Below are 18,271 nucleotides of genomic sequence, written 5' to 3'. Positions count from 1 at the left end.
GAAATAAAGGAGAAATCCCAAGTCCAGTAAGCCAAGAAAGGCTGTGAGGATCATGGGACGACCCTGTTCAGGGTGATAATGAAGGAGTTGATTATCTAAGGGAATAAAGCATGAATTAAGATTAATCAAAATATCTTACAGTTAGTAAAATACATCATTTATTTCAGATTCACGTTAAAAATGGAGATCATATGAAAGGGGCACGTATGCTTATTCGGGTGGCCAACAACATCAGCAAGTTTCCGTCACGTAAGTACTGTTGAGAAGAGCCTGTCATCCATATTTCTGCATTAATAGCAGTCACTAACTCAGCCAGCCACTGTTCTCTGCATAAATTAACCTATTTAATCCTCACAGTCACCCCCCCAGGAAGTAGTATAATGGGATCCCAAGACACCCCCAGGTTTGACAGTTCACTAGGACTCACACAACTCAACATAGTAGTAGTGCTGAAGGCTAAGACTGATTTCAGCAAAAGAATACAAAAACCAAATTGGCAAAGGGAAAAGGCACTCGGGGCAGAGTCCGGAGGAAAACAGGCAAGTTTCCAGGAGTCCCCTCCAAGTGGAGTCACCTAGGACACTCTTGACTCCTCTGGCAGTGAGTTGTGTGATAGCACATATAAAATGGTATCTACCAGAGGTGCTCATGAGAGACTCGATGCCCAGGGGTTGTACTGCGGGCTGGGTATGTAGGCATCCCCTGCTTGGCATGCACTAAATTTCCAAACTCCCAGAAAGCAGGTGTTTGGCTTAAACCACATTGTTTGTACAAAGAGTTTAGGCACTGTGAGTCACTCTTACCTGGAAATGGCAGAAACTTCCCCAAAACCCAAGTTCCAAGATGCCAGCCAAGATCAAGCAGATCTTTCTAAGGATAACAGCTTCAAAAGTACACCCATGGGTACTATTATTATTTTCCCTATTTCACAGAGAAGCAAACTGAGGCAAAAGAAGTGAAGTACCACTTGCCCAAGATCACAGTGTTAGCTAATAAGTCTGACTCTGTCCTCAACCATGAAAGGCCACTGCTGCTATAAATATGGTCCCATTATTCTAAAAGACACGTCATTATAACATTCAATTAATAGACTTTCTCACATTCTACAACAGGAGTCAACAAAATCTTTCTATAAAGGTACAGATGTCAATGTCTGGGGCTTCATGGACCATAGCGGTTGGTCACAACTACTATTTTTACATAAACCGTACGGAAGTGAATGAGCATGGCTGTGTTCCAGCATAACTTTATTTTTCTTGGATGCTGACATTTAAACCTCATCTAATCTTCACATGTCACAATACTCTTCTTCGATTTCTTTCAACCATTTGACAACATAAAAGTCATTCTTAGCTCATGAGCTATACAAAAACAGGGGGCCAGATTTGGGCCACAGGTCAAAATTCAGCAACCCCTCTTCTATAGCTGTATTCTTTTTTGTCACATGAAAAAGACTTTAAAATAATTCTGTACCATGTAATAGGACAGGCACTCTCATGACTGCTCCGGGGAACAGTATGGCCTTTCTAAAAAGCAATTTGGCAGTTTGTGCTAGGAGCATTTTTTAAAAAGTCATGTTGTTTGATCCAGTAATTCACCTTCTGGGTATCTGTCCTGAAGAAACAGACACATGTAGAGAGGTCAGTGCATAAAATTAGTAATCTCCCTTACCATTCACGGGCAGCCCTGTCAAAGGCAAAAATGCATCTCAGTGGTATCAGAGGATACATGCAAAAGGTGACAGCAAGGGAGTGCAGGTCCTGGTGTCACAGGGCAAAACATAAGATCATCACAGGAAGGACATTGTGATAAGCAGTGACTGCACTGCTATGCCTCATTCAACAAACAGGTCATATCTGTTTTTTTGCCAGAAAAAAGCAAATTTAGAAAGCTGTGATCCTGTTTTCCTCCTGAAGGAGGATGGAGTCACGACAGTAGAGGCACTGTACATTCTGCTGTCCCGTTTCTATTGCAGACATTGTGCCAATCCTGACGTCTACTGTGATCGAGTGTCACAGAGCAGGCCTGAAGAACTCTGCTTTCAGCTTCGCTGCTATGCTGATGAGGCCCGAGTACCGCAACAAAATAGACCCCAAATACAAAAAGAAGATTGAGGCAATGGTCAGGTAGGCAGTGACAACTGGTTCTACTATCTAATCACATTTTACAAACGTATTTTTTACAATATGGCTGCTAATGTGCTGGCTCCGTAAGAGAATGGATTAGGGGTAGCAATTAGAATTGTATTCAGCTACCAGCTGCAGAAAACCCAACAACGACTTGAAAAAGGATTTATTTGATTCCTAAACAAAGTGTCATGGCTCAGGGTGGGTGCCGCTGTGTCCTGATACCAGGAAAGCAGAGCCCTGTGTCTTCCAGCTTTGTCCTCCAGAGCACAGAAGTCTCCTCCCTTGTCAGGTGGGTGGGAAATGCTAGAGCATGTCTCCCCTGACAATTTAGTGCCACTGTGGCCTGGGCACTAGCTTGGAAGAGATGCTAGACATTCTCCCCCCACATAAGATTCCTACACAACTAGGAGGTCTAATATGGTAACTGCTAGCCACATGTGGCTACTTAAATTTAAAAGATTTTATTTATTCATGAGAGACACAGAAAGAGAGACAGAGACACGAGCAGAGGGAGCAGGCTCCCTGCAGGAGGGCTGACCTGGGACTGGATCCCAGAACTCTGGGATCTCACCCTGAGCCAAAGGCAGATGCGCAACCATTGAGCCACTCAGGCGTCCCTAACTTAAATTTAAATTAATTAAAATTTTAAAAAATTTAAAATTTGGTTCCTCAAACTATCCATATGAAAAGCTTCATGTGGTTCATGGTTACCGCATTGGAGAGTACAGAATTGGAACACTGCCATTGTCACAGAAAGTTCTCTTGCACAGCCCCGCATAGCCTTTACCGCTTCAGGACACTAAAGGGAGAGACGGGAAGAAGCAGGCTTACCACGCCAGTGGCACAGGAAGAGAAGAGACGGCAAGACCCACCCATGTTGTCTGCCACTTAATGGGCTAAGAACTGCAGCCCCCAAGTGCCTGTATAATGCTACAGTTTGACCCATCTTAATTCCTCTTCCTCCTCCCGGAGCTCTGGAGTGCAGACTGACAGTGAGCTTATCTCTAGTGTCAGATTCTGACTGTGAAGAAGCAGGCATGTCACACAGGATTCTTTCTCACAGGAGACCTGATACATCTGAGACAGAAGAAGCCACAACCCCATGTCCATTCTGTGAATTTCTTCTCCCAGAGTGTGAACTCCTCTGTCCTGGATGTAAAAATAACATCCCATATTGCATTGCAACAGTAAGTTTGTTTATAATACACACACACACACACACACACACACACATAGTGGGGGGAGGGAGACCACTTGAATACCTGATGTGTATAAAACACACTTGGCAATCAGATGGTCCTGGGCTTAAATCCTTTCTCTGCCACTTGATTGGCTATATAACCTGCAATTTGCTTTACTTTGCTAGGTCCAACCATAACAATGCCTGCCTACTGAGATAAACTGCAGGCTGATGACAGAACAGTCTGAAGCCTTAGTACACTACTGGCCATACTGAATAAGTGGTGGTTTTTATTATTAATTTTATCTAGTAGAAACAAAATTTAAAGAATTTATTTTATTTGACAGCACAATCAAGGGACTGATTGGGGGGTGGGGACAGAGGGAGAGGGACAAGCACACTCCACACTGAGCATTAGAGCCTGACACGGGGTTTGCAGGACTCAATCCCATGACCCTGAGATCATGACCTGAGCTGAAATCAAGAGTCAGACACTCAACCCACTGAGCCACCCAGGTGCCCCCTATTAGGAAATTTTAAATACCAGATTATATGTTAATCACTAGACTATCTTAAACTTTATTATAAAGGAAAATAAATTTAGGTAATGATGTCACAAAATTCAAGACTATTCTTTTATACATGAATTTGATAAGTGATATCTGGCTTCAGTCTGTTTGATGCCATCTCTATTACTCGCCTAATTTAGAGGTCTGGCTTTTAATTTTAATACATTTATTATAATTGAATAATGGCGGGAATTTTTTTCAGTGAATTTTACTCTTAAATGTACTGTTTCCAGGGTCGACATATGTTGAAAGATGATTGGACTGTGTGTCCACATTGCGATTTCCCTGCTCTGTACTCAGAATTTAAGATGTAAGTGTGCATTGTTTCATTCAGTCACACAGAGTTCCCCAAAAATAGGCCTTTCATTCAATCACTTATTCTAAGGTCTCCTTATTCATATTCCTATAGATCTCTAAAGACCCAAACCTTCTATGACCTTTAAGAACATTTTCCTTAAAGAGGATCTTGCATGAGACTGAATATTCCTAATTCTTAAATCACGTGATGAATATGTACTAAGGAGGTATAGACAGGAATGGTTGTTTTTCTCATTAGAATAACCCAAAGCTAACGGAATATTACATATTTAATCTACTCTGCTTTCCCTCCCCAAACAGCTTGTTAAACACTGAAAGCACATGTCCTATGTGTTCAGAAAGATTAAACTTTGCTCAACTAAAAAAAATCTCAGACTGTACCCAGTACCTGTGAACAGAGGTGGAGCAGTGAGCGGCATGTGCAGGTAAGTGCCAGACCATCTACTCACTTCCCCAGGGCACGAGGGTCCACAGAGTAGACAGTTTTACAGTTTGTACGGGCAGTGGCTCCTTTTTGTGCATCGTGTAACTTGTCAGATTTGAATTATCTTGACAACAAAACTTTAATGTCCTTAAACAATGCTAAAATGCAGAGTGTACAATCTCCATGGTGACAAAGGCTTTCTGGCCAAGCAGCATCACGGATTCCAACTATAATGTATTTTATCAAATTATAAGGGCTTCTTTTTAATCAGTCCATTACTAGAGCCAATTAATAACAATGGAGCTTTTTAAAGTTCAGAATATATATATTCTGAATAAAACTTTTAGCATCCATAGATCTGAAAAATCCCTCTTTCCAAGTCTCATTTTTTGTCACATGAGAGCTGCACACACCCCTTCAATTTGCATTCCATTGGCAAGAATTTACTCGTGGCCACACATACTGCAAGGGAGGCAGGGAAATGTTGTGTCTACCTGGGAAGCCAAAAGCCTGCCCACATGCGGCAGACTCTTCAAAGGGAAGCAGGGAGCTCAGTCCCTGCCACGGCATCTAGTCTAGCCTGCTTAAAATGGGACTCTGGCCCTCTGTCAGGAGCAGCTCCGCTCAAGCAGCTGCTCCGGTGGGAACCCGGTCGTTAGGTGTGACTCCCCTCACCCTCACCCCTGTCACCCAGTCCATGGTGAGTCCTCTCAACTACCTGCAGTGTAGCAAGTTCCTTCATAAGCCCCCCGGGATTTTTTAATCACATGTGCAAAAACAAAGGCTGCTGGCCACCACCTCTGCTCACTGTGCAGCAGCCCCACTAACCTTTTTGCTGTTCCTTGAACATTCCAAACTGCTTTCCACAGCACCTGCAACTCTTCCATTTCCCCCACAAAGGCTCCAGTTGCCCCCACATCCTCATCAACACTTGTCAGCCTTGTTGTTTATAATCATCTAGTAGGTGGGAAGTGGTATCTCATTGTGGTTTTGATCTCCATATCCCTAATGGCTCAGGATTTGGAGCATCTTTTCATGTACTTGTTGGCCATTTGTGTATCTTCTTTGGAGAACTGTCTATTCAAGTCCTTTCTCCATTTTTTAACTGGCTAGTTTGTCTTTTTATTGTTGAGTTATAATAATTTTTTAAAATTATTTATTCATGAGAGACACACAGAGAGAGGCAGAGACACAGGCAGAGGAAGAAGCAGCCTCCACGCAGGGAGCCTGATGTGGGACTTGATCCCGGGGCTCCTGGATCACACCCTGGGCCAAAGGCGGACACTGAACCACTAAGCCATCCAGGAGTCCCGAGTTATAAGAATTCTTTTTTTTTTCTTTTTTTTTTTTTTTTTAGGTGTAAGAATTCTTAACAGACTCTAGATATGGGTGTTTTATCAGATACGTGATTTGCAAATACCTTCTCCCATTCTTTTGCCATGTACATGTCCCAGTATCTTTTTCTGAAAAGATTGTTCTTCCCCATTGTTACTGGGTTGTCTTTTTGTTATTGAGTTGTAAAACTTCTTTTATTTGTATCTAGATATAAGTCTGTCAGATATATTTTTCAAGTTTTTTTTCTGTGGCTTTCCAACTCTTTTCCTTAATGCTGTCTTTTGATGAGATTTTGATGAATTATAATCTATACATTTTTAAGTTTTATGGTTATTGTATCCTGTCAAAAAAAGTATTTGCCTTCTAACAAGTCCCAGGCTTATTCTGGTATGTTTTCTTCTAGAAGCTGTAGGTCTATGATCCATTTTGAAATTATTTTTGTTTATACTCTGAGAGGAGGATTGAGATTCCCCCTGCCCCAGCTGGATATCCAGTCTTCCCACACCATTTGCTGAAAAGTCTTCTTTGCCTATTGTATTACTTGGGTGGTTTTTTTTTTTTGAAAATCAATGAGGTTTTAAATATTGATCTATTTCTGGACCTCTCTTCTTTTCCTTTGATGTATTTGTCCCCTATGCAATACTACGCTATCTTAGCTACTGTGACTTTCTAGTGTATCTTTAAATCAGGTACTGTGGATCCAACAATGTTATCATTTTTTCCAAGATTGTTTTCACTACTCTTAATCCTTTCCATCTCCCTATAAAATTTTAGAATCAGCTTGTCAAATTCTATTTTTAAAACTTGCTCAAATTATAATTGGAATGTTTAATTTTCCTGTGGCTGTATAACATCACAAATTTAGCATCTTAATATATATTAATTATGTCAACTTTATTGATATATAATTGACATCAGTTGTTTTAGGTGTGTATGACATAATGATTATACAGAAATGATTTTACCACAATAAGTTAGCATCCGTCGCCACACAGAGGTACATATTTTTTTTTTAATGAGAACTTTTAAATCTCTTAGTAACCTCCAAATGTACAATATGATTAACTGTAGTTACCATGCAGTACATTACATCCCTAGGACTTATGACCTTGTACCTTTTGACCACTTTCATCCATTCCATCCACTCCCCACCCCAGGCCTATGGCAACAACAAACCATTCTCTGTATCTATCTATGATTTCAATTTTTTTGTATGTATAAGTGAGACTATACAGTATTGTCTTTAGCTAGTTTCACTTACCATAGTGCCCTCCCCTCAAGGTCCATCCATGTTCTTGCAAATGGCAGTATTTCCTTCTTTTTTATGGCTGAATAACATTCCTGTGTTATGTGCGTGCACTGCATACACTTGTGCCATTTTCTTTATCCAGTGTAGATGAACACTTAGGTTGTTTTCTTATGTTGGCTATGGTAAATAATGCCAAAATGAACAAGGGGGTGCGGATATCTTTTCAAGACAGTGATTTTGTTTTTCAGATAAATACCCAACAGTGGAACAGCTGGACCATATGATAATTCTATTTTTAATTTTTTGAGGAACCTCTGTACTGTTTTCCACCGTTGCTGCCAGTTTGCATCCCCACCAACAGTGCACAAAGGTTCTCTTTCCTCCACATCCTTGCCAACACTTGTGATTTCTTGTCATTTTGGTAATAGCCATCTAACAGGTGTGAGGTGATATATCATTGTGGTTTTAATTTGCCTTTCCCTGATAACCGGTGATATTTAGCAGCAGCACCCTTTCATGTACCTGTTGACCATTTGTGTATCTTGTTTGGAGAAATTTCTATTCAGATCCGGTGCCCATTTTTAATTGAACTATGTGAGTTTTTTACATTAACCCCTTATCAGATCTATGACTTAAAAATATTTTCTCCCAATCCATATGTTGCCCTTTCATTTTGTTCATGGTTTTCTTTGTTGCATAGGTTTTTAGTTCAGTGTAGTCTCACTTGTTTATATCTGCTTAGCTGCCAAATCCAAAAAATCATTACCAAGACTAATGTCAAGGAGCTTACCCCCTATCTTTTCTTCTAGAAGTTTTAATGCTTTCAGGTCTTCCGTTCAAGTTTTTAATTCATTTTGAGTTGATTTTAATGTATGGTGTGACCTAGTGCTCCAGTTTTCCCAGCACCATTTATTAAAGAGACTCTCCTTTCCCCATTATATATTCTTGGCTCCTTTGTCACAAGTTAACTGACCATATATAGTTTTTTTTTTTTTTCTGAGCTCTCTGTTCCATTGATCTTCACATCTACTATGTGACTTATTGTTGTTGTTGTTGTTTTTTAAGATTTTATTTATTCATGAGAGACAGAGAGAATGGCAGAGGGAGAAGCAGGATCCATGCAGGGAGCCTGACGCGGGACTCGATCCCAGGTCTCCAGGATCAGGCCCTGGGCTGAAGGCGGCGCTAAACCACTGAGCCACCCGGGCTGCCTGTGACTTACTGTTTTTATGCCAATACCATTTTTTATTACTATAACTGTGTAATATAGTTTCAGGAAATGTGCCTCCAGTTGTGTCCTTTCTCAAGATTGCTTTGGCTACTCAGGGTCTTTCATGGTTCCATACAAATATTAGGATTGTTTATTTCTGTGAAAAACATCATTGGAAACCGCATCAAATCTGTAGATTGTTTTGGGTAGTATGAACACTTTAACAATTTTAATTCTTCTAATCTGTGAGCACAGAATATTTTTCTATTTATTTGCCTTTAATTTCTTTCATCAATGTCTTACAGTTTTCAGCAAAAACTTCCACTGGTCTTCCACATCCTTGGTTAAATTTATACATTCTTTTTTATGCAATTGTAAATGGGATTATTAACCTCTGATAGTTATTAGTATATAGAAATGCAACAGACTTTTGTATATTGTGTATCTTGCAACTCACTAAATTCAATTAGGCTCTAACAGTTTCTTAGTGGTCCTTAGGGTTTTCTCTATATATCATGTCACCGACAAATAGTAACACTTTAACTTCTTCCTTTCCAATTGGAACGCCTTTTCTTTTTCTTGCCTAACTGCTCTAGGACTCGTATTATGTTTCATTAAAAGTGCAAGAGTAGGCATCTATCTTCTTATCTCAGAGGAAAAGCTTTTAGCCACTGAGGAGGATGACAGCTGTGGGCTTACCCTATAAGCCAAGCCCTTTGTTATGTTGAGGATGTTCCCTCTGTACCCGCTTTAGTTAAGCTTTTATCAGTGGATGTTGAATACTGTTAAAATGCTTTTTTCTGTATCTACTGAGATGATATGATTTGTATTCTTCATTTAATTAATGTGACCAATCACACTGATTGGTTGTGGATGCTAAACTATCTGTGCATCCCTGGAATAAATCTCAGTTGATCATGGTAGATGATCCGTTTAACATTGTTGAATTCAGTTTGTTGGGATCCCTGGGTGGCTCAGCGGTTTAGCGCCTGCCTTCGGCCCAGGGCGTGATCCTGGAGTCCTGAGATCGAGTCCCACGTCGGGCTCCCTGCATGGAGCCTGCTTCTCTCTCTGCCTGTGTCTCTCATGAATAAATAAATAAAATCTTTAAAAAAAAAACAAAAAAGAATTCAGTTTGCTAGTAGACCGCTTAGGATTTTTGCATCTATTTTCATCAGGGATATTAGCCTGTAATTTTCTTTATTGTGGTATCCTTGTCTGGTTTTGGTATCTGACTATTCCTGGCCACATAAAATGAGTTTGGAAGTGTTCCCTCCTCTTCTGTTTTTTGGAAGATTATTTTTAGGATTGATATGAATGCTTCAAGTGTTTGGTAGAATTCACCAGTGAAGCCATCTGGTCTTAGACTTTGTTTGCTGGGAGGCTTTTTGATTACAGATTTAATCTTCTTGCTAGTAATTGGTCTGTTCAGATTTTGTTTCTTCATGATCCAGTCTTGTAAGGTTCTACGTTTCTAGGAATACTCCATTTCTAAGTTGTTTCATTTGTCCATGTTCATAGTAGTCTTTTTGTATTTGTTATCCGTTGTAACATCTCTTTTCTGTTTAAGTCTAGCTCAAGTTTCATCTATTTTCTTTAGCTCTTAGTTTTATTGCTCTTTTATTGTCTTTTTAGTGTCTTTCATTTCTGCTCTTTATTTTCTTGCTTTTGTTAACTTTAGGCTTAGCTTGTTCTCTTTCTCTTTCCTTGGAGTATAAAGTAAGATATGTTTAACTTGAGATCTTTCTTGTTTCTGGATATAGGCACTAATTGCTATGAGCTCCCCTCTTAGAACTGCTTTTGCAGCATCCCTTAAGTTTTGGTATGTTGTCTTTCCATTTTCACTTGTCTCAAGGTATGTTTTTTCTTTTGATTTCTTCTCTGACCCACTGATTGTTCCAGCATGTTGTTGAATCTCCACTATTTTTTAATTTTCCAGTTTTCTTTTTATGACTTCTAGTTCCATATCTTTGTGATTAGAAAAGATATTTGCTATGATTTCAGTCTTCTTAAATTTACTGACTTGTTTTTGTGGCCTAACCTACAATCTGTCCTGGAGATTATTTCATGTGTGCTTAAAACTGTGTATTCTGCTTTTGGATGAAATGTTCTGTAAATGTCTGTTAAGTGCACTGTTTCATTATATTGATTTTCTGTTTGGATGATCTATCCACTGTCTGCCCCTGCCCCTATTATAATTGCTTTTTCTCCCTTTAGACCTGTTACTTTCTGCTTTATATCTTTAGATACTCCTATGTTGGATGCATACACAAATGTTATACTCACTTTTGTGTTGACCTCTTTATTATGTAATGACCTTCTTTGTCTCTGGTTAGTCTTCCTTTCAAAAACCTTTTTTGCCTAATATAGTTATTCCAGCTTTGTTTTGGCTTCCATTAGCCTGGATTATCTTTTTCCATTCCTTCACTTTCAATCTGTGTCTGTCCTTAAAACTGTGTCCTGTCAGCAGCAAGACAGATGGATATGGTTTCTTCATTCATTCAGCCACTCTATTGATCAGAGGATTTAGCCCATTTGCATTTAATTATTGACAGATATGGACTTACTGCCACTTTTGTTTTCTGGAAATTTTGTAATTCCTTTGTTCCTTTTTTCTCTTGCTCTCTTTATGATTTGTTTTCTATAGTGATATGCTTAGATTACTTTTATATTTTGTGTATCAACTGTAGATTTTTGTTTTGTGAATACCATGAGGCTTACATTAGACCTATTGTAAGCTGGTAAATTCTGAGGTTCTACATTTTTACCCCCGTTCTATTTTTGATGTCATAGTTTATATCTTTAACATTTTGAGGGTCCATTAAACTGTTGTCATTATGGTTATTTTACTACTTTTGTAGGTGATTAACCCACCATTACAATATAAGATTATTCTGAATTTATATATTAACCTTTAAATATTCAGATACATATTTTCATAGGTTTTCCTCTTACTAAACAGTTTAAAGCACCTTTAACATTTCCTGTAAGGCTGGTCTAGTGATTATGAACTCCTTTAGCTTTTCCTTGTTTGGAAAACTGTCTCTTTCAATACTGAAGGACACCATTGCCAGGTAGAGTATTCTTGGTTCACATTACTTTTCGTTCAGCAGCCATGCCACTGTCTTCCAGTCTGCAAAGGTTTCTAACTGAAAAATTTACTAAGGGTCTTACAAGGTTCCCTTGTATATAACAAGTTGTTTCTCTCCCTTAGCTTTTGGCAATTTAATTACAATGTGTCTTGCTGTGGGTCTTTTGGGGTTCCTGTTGTTTGGAACTCGGTTTCCTGGATTTGGTGGTCTGTTTCCTTCGGGAAATTTTCACCCTCTTTCTCGTCTCTTTTAAGGACGCATATAATGTGAAAATTGGTTGGCTTGATGTTATCCCATAAATCCCTTAAGCTGTAATCACTTTCTTTTTTTTTTTTATCTTTTTGCTGTGATTAGAGGAGTTCCATGGACCTGTCTTCAGGTTCACTGATCCTTTCTGTTTTAGTGTTACTGAACCGTTCTTTGTATTTTCCAGTTCAGCAGTGGTATTCTTCAAGTTCTGTGATTTGTTTAGTACTTTCTTCACGAATTGTTTTATGACCATTGTAAACTCTTTATCATGTAAATCACTTATCTCCATTTTGTTAAGGTCTTTTTCTGAGGTTTTACCTGTTCATTTGGAACTGTTTCCTCATTTTCACTGATTGTGTTGGTTTCTATGCATTAGCTAAAACAGCCACCTCCCCCAATCTTGGAGTGGACTCATGTAGGAAGTAAGCCTAGCCATTCAACACTATCCTGGTTCTTTCTTCTTTGTTCATAGTTGCTCCCAGTAGTTGAGGGTATGCCAAGACCTGTCAGCATCCTAAAGGGGGGGGAATCAGTCAGTACCTACATGCAGGCTGACTGCAACTTGGACCTACAGTTATTAGGATAAGCAAATAAACCTCTTTTGTGGGAAGACTGGGCATTTCTGTCTGCTGCCTCTGCATTAAGCTCTGGCAGATTAGCTTGTTAAGAACTGTTTGTGACAGTCCAGTTGGATTTGCAAACATAAGCCCCACTGGCCACCAGAGCTAGGTGATTAAGGGGTGTCCCCTGGGTGGCAGCTGTAAAAACTGGAGTGCCAGACTTGTGCACAAGTTCCTGAGAGATACTGGCCACCTGGCACAAGGCAGAGAGAGAACACAAAGATGGTGCCTGCTAGACTCTGCAGTGTGTTGCAGTTAGCCCCTAAGTATGTGTTAAATTAGAAGCCTGCCCTTCAGGTCAAAGCTTTTAAGATTATTAGGCCTTTTTCACAGACTGGATGCATTTCAGTCTGCTGCCTCTGAGCTAGGCCTTGGGGGATTAGCCACGGGATCACTTGAACTCGTTTTGAACTGTTTTTCAGTTTGCTATGTCCTCTACTCATGGATACAAGGCCCATTGCCTTTTAAAGCTAGAGGTAGGTGTGGGAGGCCCATCTCTCAGGTGGTAGTCTTAAAAGTCAGGACACCAAATGTGGGGTCCAGATCCTTTACCCCTCAGGGAGAAGTTAGGAGTTGTTGAGTTCCCTCCTGGTTGGGTGTCATCATCCTGGGGGTGGGGCTTACAGCAAGATTTTCTCACCCTCTCCTGCCATTTTGATTTGGGTGTTTTCTTGTTCATCTGATGTACAGGAGTTGATCAGCTAGTTTCTGGCTCTCTTTCAGAGACTTGTTCTATATGTAGCTATAGATGCACTGCATCCACGGGAAGAGGTAGTTCAGGATCTTCCTACATTGCCATCTTGAACCAGAACCTATCTCACAGTTTGTGGATCAGCAATATAGGCGTGGCTTAGCAGTCTTCCGTTCAAGGTCTCACAAGGCTGCAGTTGGTTGGAGCTGCAATCTAATGTGAGGTTCTTGTCTAGCCTGTTTGTTGATGGAATTCCATTCTTTACTGTCAAGAGTACTGAGGCCTTCATATCCTAGAAACAGCCCTCGGTTTCCTAACACATGGCATTCCCTACAACATGGAACTGTGTTGCTTCTAGTCCAGAATAAGCCTGTGAAGTTCAAAAGGGTTTACGTGGAGTTTATATGCAGATTTGGGGGGGGCAGTGCTCTTTTCAGGATATTCTCCTTCACATTTCAGTAGTTCTGGCAGATCCAAAGTCTCTTCTCTGAGTCTGAGCTAGTAAGTCATAGACTTACCCTCAGGTGCAAGCACATATGAAGATGAATCTTACCCAGCGGACTTCTGTTTTTTTCAAGAGTTGACACCTTTTCCAATTTCTACCAGCTTTTGGTTGCTCTCCAATGCCTTTGAATACTTATATTTTGTCCCAAGTTTGTAACCAGTATCTGCATGAGGATAATATGCAATTCTGCCAAAGTAGGATCTTTCTTGTGTTTTTAATCCTACATACACTCTCTCCAAACAGTATCCCTGCATTATTGTAGATGCTTAGACCCATGATTCATATAAATTACAGATTATGCTTCAGAAAGTTATGATTATGCACCATCTTTTGAAGAAGTCACTATAAATGTCTTACTGTATAAGGAGTACTGGTTGGAACAGCTGTTCACGGACTCCTCTTAGACAAGGAATCATTAATGACCATTTAATTTCAAGAAAATCTTCACGGATTGCTGAGCACTTACCTTGTATTTTCCCATTCTTTCCAGTAAGGTAGCTATTATCACCACCCTCACTTTATAGTAACAGTCCAACAGCTTGCCTGTACAATTTCAGTCAAGGCCAAGATTTAAACTCAATATTGATAATAGACCAGCAGTTTCCAACGTGAATATGGTCATTCTGCTTCACATTCCAGAAATGAGCAAAAACTTCAATACAGCTTTGCTTTATTCATGCCAGTTACGTGAAACACTTCTAAGATGTGATTTTTTTTTTTTTTTCTCCAAGATATAATGTTCCTGAAAAGATACCTTTTTCCCACAGGAAACCAAGTTTTTACCCCTGTGGTTTCTGGATACAGAAAAAAGACTCTCCAAGTCACAGACATTGTAGAGGTGCCATTGTAGAATGGCAAAACAATGACATATACCCTCGCTGTTTATTATCTTCATGGAGTTCTTCAAAGTCCTATATATTCTATGCTCTGCACTGTTAATAGTAGCCTATGATGTAACTGTAAATATTCAACTTTTTGATAACTTTTATATTTTGAAATATCTCCTTTAAAATAAAATTGTTGACTAGATATAGTAATGTTTGTTTTCTTGGATTTGGAGATAGAAAAAGGAAGAAAGGAAAATAGCTCTGCAGCACATCATGAAGTTTGGGCAGCACAGATATTAAGTTTAGTAGAATTAGTCTTAGAATAAAAACACCAGTTTGAAAGAATGAAATTATAAATCGTAAGCTTGCATCTCCTGAGTCATTAATTCCTTTCACAAAAGTAAATCACTTGACTTCCTCTGAAGACATACATTATTCAGAATCTTCCCAATATCACACACCACTCCATATTTTTCTTACATCAGTATATGCTTCCTTGCTGTCCAAAGCCAATGTTACCAAAGTCTGAGCAGCTGGCAGAAATGAGTCATGTAGCCTAATTTTGAATGTTTCCGATGATAGGATCTTACAGTACAGCCACCAGCATCCTGAGTATTACAGAGGTAGTTGCTAGCCTACGGTAGTACCCAAGTGCCAATAATGTTTTATTGCATCCAAGTATCCACATACATAATGCCTCCAACTTTATGATCTGATCTTCCTCCCACAAAGGCTGGCTAGAGAATAGGCCAGAGGACTTGGCTTTACTAAGTGATATTAGTCATTACCAGTAAACCCACCTATTATCCTGTTTTCCCGCTATCACTGGAGGGATGTTGTAAAGTTACAGGAAGAAGAGCCATAGGCAGTTGGGATCTGTGAGAATAAAGCACATCATATTTGGGGAGTGACAGGCTTTAAATATTCACTATAAGCATAATTACACCAGAACTTATTTAAGAAGATACTCCTCCTAGTACATACAACAACACTGTTCCTTGTTAATAACTTCAAGAGGCCAAATAATGTTGCTACAATAATGGACTGCTAAAACTTAACAGGATGAACAATAAAGCACGGTAGTTTGTTATAGCTTCCAAAATGGCCAAGACACAATGGATCTCAAATGAAGTAATGCAGTTTTATTCTGCAAAGGCATGTGGCATCACGTAGCTTCAGGAGACCCACGCTGTCCTCCTCATATTTTAAAGCATATATATAATCTCTAATTCTAAAAGTTATACACTGATTATGCCAATCATAGAGCATTTAGAATTAATAACAAAATCATAATTTACAGTAAAAGACATTATTCATTGTTCTGGCTGCAAGTAGATTACACTCCCTTTCCTAGGGAGTAAAAAACAAACAAGTAGGCAGACATGACTTTCGTATCAAAAAGCAATAGAAAGGGAAGAATATGCAAAAGAAAGCCATGCTCACCCCGCTAGTGAGGTGAGGCAGTTATCAATCAAGGAGATCTTCCCTGAAGCAGAAATTTCAAGCTGGGCTTTAACAAAGAGAGGGGCAAGGCTGAAGGCAATGTTTCATTCCCATAATGAACTTAGTCTACATGAAAGACGTTTTTCACACTAAAGTGGTAAATACACTTTAAATGTCTCAAGAACTTTTATGTCTCACCTCCCAAACAAGACTGTCAATTACTTAAAGGGAGAAAATAGTATCCTAATTTTACATTCCTTTTAGCACATACCTCTGAGCATTTACTGACAAAATTTCCAAATAGACAACAAAACTCCAGGCTAGTTCCACAGCCTCAAAGCCATTCAGCAAGTACAGGTACAATCTAAAATTCCAGTACAGTTTGTAGAATCAGTCACAGAGCAGAACCAGCTCTCCCAGAGACAAAGTAAACAAAAGCCAGTGTTCATTTTGTCCCAAGCCAGAGTGAGACAGAGATTATGTCTGACCCAGCCTAGACTCTACTGGTCTGAACCTGATGAGCTGAGACTCTGGAAAGATAAAAATGCGGCAATCCTTTAACAGCCAGGCCCTCATACCTTCTAGTGATAATACCACAGAGGCCTCTCCATGACACAATGTTCACAAGACAGAGATGGCTGGCACTCGTAGAGGTAATCAAGCTGGGCATTAGAGTTCTGACTGTCCAAACGCCATAGTTCTACATCACATAGCTCGTTAGTGAGGAATATAATTAGCTTTTTACCCAATCATTTGCAAACTAGTAAGGAATGTAATATACCAACATATTATTTTACTGTACAAGATTGACATTCTTAAGAATTTGCAAATGTATCACATGGAACATTTTTATTCCTAATTTATATTTTGAAGATATTTGACAATATACAAAGAATACCAGTTCTAGGTGGTGACTGTTTTGTATTAGCATTTATTTACAAAATTTCACCACATTAATAATAACTACCTTTTAAAAAAAAGATCAGCACCGGTCCTATAAAGGCCATTAGGATAAATGCTTAAGCCTACAAAAGTTGCCTTAAGTACCAATGCTCCCAGGCATATTATTGTTAACTAAAATCTGACTCCAAAGCCCACATGTAGTTTCGGATTATACACAGTCAATTTGAAGCACAATCCAAGTAGATTAACAGGGGACAGTGGAGGACCCAAGCAGTCCTATCAACCTCTATAAGAGGTGTATGTTAGCCTACTGGTTACATCCCTCTAGCTGTACCACCACTTATTTATAATGGGATAACTGAGTTGCCCCATTATGCTAAAATATGATTCCTTTGGAAAAAACAAGGCATTATCTAGACAAGCTAGACTGGTCAACAGGGTGAGTAAAAAGTGGCTGTCAGTAGTGAAAAACAGTTTCATTTCTTTGAACTTTTTCCTTTTCCTTTTCTGGACTCCTTATCTTTTTCTGATTTTGAAGGCTTTGAAGATTTTGTCTTCTTCTGTTGGGAGGAAAGAATGCACAAAATAGTTAATAGCTATACTTATGAGGAAATGAAATAAACTAATTTCTAAAATAAAGCAAATCTTTACCTGCAACTTAATAAAAAGAAAGGTTGCAAACATCTTCAACTACCACTAGGCCTGATGAGCTTACTTTCAAGCAACAACTAGGCTATCTGGAGCCTTTAACTACTGAAAAGCTATTTAGAATCTAGAACTAAGATATGTTTCCAAGGCATACAGTTTCTTGGATTTAGGACACAGGTATATTTAGGAAAGACAAAATGAGTAGGAGATAATTTACTAATAAGGTAACATTTTAGTGAATTTCCTTTCCTTTCGGTTTCAGATTAGAGATCTAAACAGGTTCAATTAGTTTGAGCCTGGAATTCTGTTCATATGTCTACATAAGACTACAGAGCTACACCGCAGAAGGCCACTTTTCCTACCTCTGCATATACAAAACAGAAACGAGGGACAAGGATGACACACACTAAGGATAGAAGAGAACAGACTAGATTCCTTTGCCTTAGCCAATGGTAAACAGTGGGCTGACACCATAAATGATTTTAATCTTTCCTAGCACGAGACAAGATTGTTTTATTCTCAGAAACTTCTATAGGCAGTTCAATGGCTATAGTAAAACACAAATTATAGAAGAGAGAAATGGTTTCATTGAAAATGTTTTTCTTAAACTGTAGAAATATGTGTCTGTGGTAAAGCACACAACAATGGCCAAAAATGGTACTTTTTCTAACACAGCATATGACCATTAATATGATGGCCTATTTTCTTGCTATCTGGCTCTTCCACTATTAAAAGCAGCTGACTATAAGAATAAAATCTGGGACACCTGGGTGGCTCAGCACGTGATCCTGGAGTCCCAGGATTGAGTCCCACATCGGGCTCCCTGCATGGAGCCTGCTTCTCCCTCTGCCTATGTCTCTGCCTGTGTGTCTTTCATGA

At 39.2% G+C, this 18,271-nt stretch overlaps 2 protein-coding genes across 26 annotated transcripts in view; one reads left to right on the top strand and one right to left on the bottom strand.

Moving 5' to 3' along the window:
- The window catches only part of WDR19 (WD repeat domain 19), a 176,404-nt gene that overhangs the window by 75,222 nt on the left and 82,911 nt on the right, over positions 1-18,271 (top strand). For 8 of the 23 annotated variants that reach the window (XR_007409958.1, XR_007409957.1, XR_007409956.1 and 5 more), the window contains exons 32-36: positions 168-249; positions 1,976-2,126; positions 3,193-3,316; positions 4,112-4,188; positions 4,497-4,621. Coding sequence is in view for 9 of the 23 variants with exons in the window: in XM_025437616.3 (XP_025293401.3) it covers positions 168-249; positions 1,976-2,126; positions 3,193-3,316; positions 4,112-4,188; positions 4,497-4,590 (528 nt within the window). In the remaining 14 variants the exon portion in view is untranslated. The other 15 variants (XR_007409963.1, XR_007409962.1, XR_007409959.1 and 12 more) reach the window with 7 other exon arrangements.
- RFC1 (replication factor C subunit 1) overlaps positions 15,521-18,271 on the bottom strand; it is a 74,356-nt gene continuing 71,605 nt past the window's right edge. For all 3 annotated transcript variants that reach the window (XM_025437618.3, XM_035714503.2, XM_035714504.2), the window contains one exon: positions 15,521-17,304. In XM_025437618.3, coding sequence (XP_025293403.1) covers positions 17,221-17,304 — 84 coding nt within the window. In that variant the 3' untranslated portion in view covers positions 15,521-17,220. The remainder of the gene's footprint in view (positions 17,305-18,271) is intronic.

This window comes from Canis lupus, chromosome 3 (genome assembly GCF_003254725.2).
Source record: "Canis lupus dingo isolate Sandy chromosome 3, ASM325472v2, whole genome shotgun sequence".
NCBI classification, from domain to species: domain Eukaryota; kingdom Metazoa; phylum Chordata; class Mammalia; order Carnivora; family Canidae; genus Canis; species Canis lupus.
Note: the sequence above shows the minus strand (reverse complement) of the source record. Positions and strands in the feature narration are given on the sequence as shown.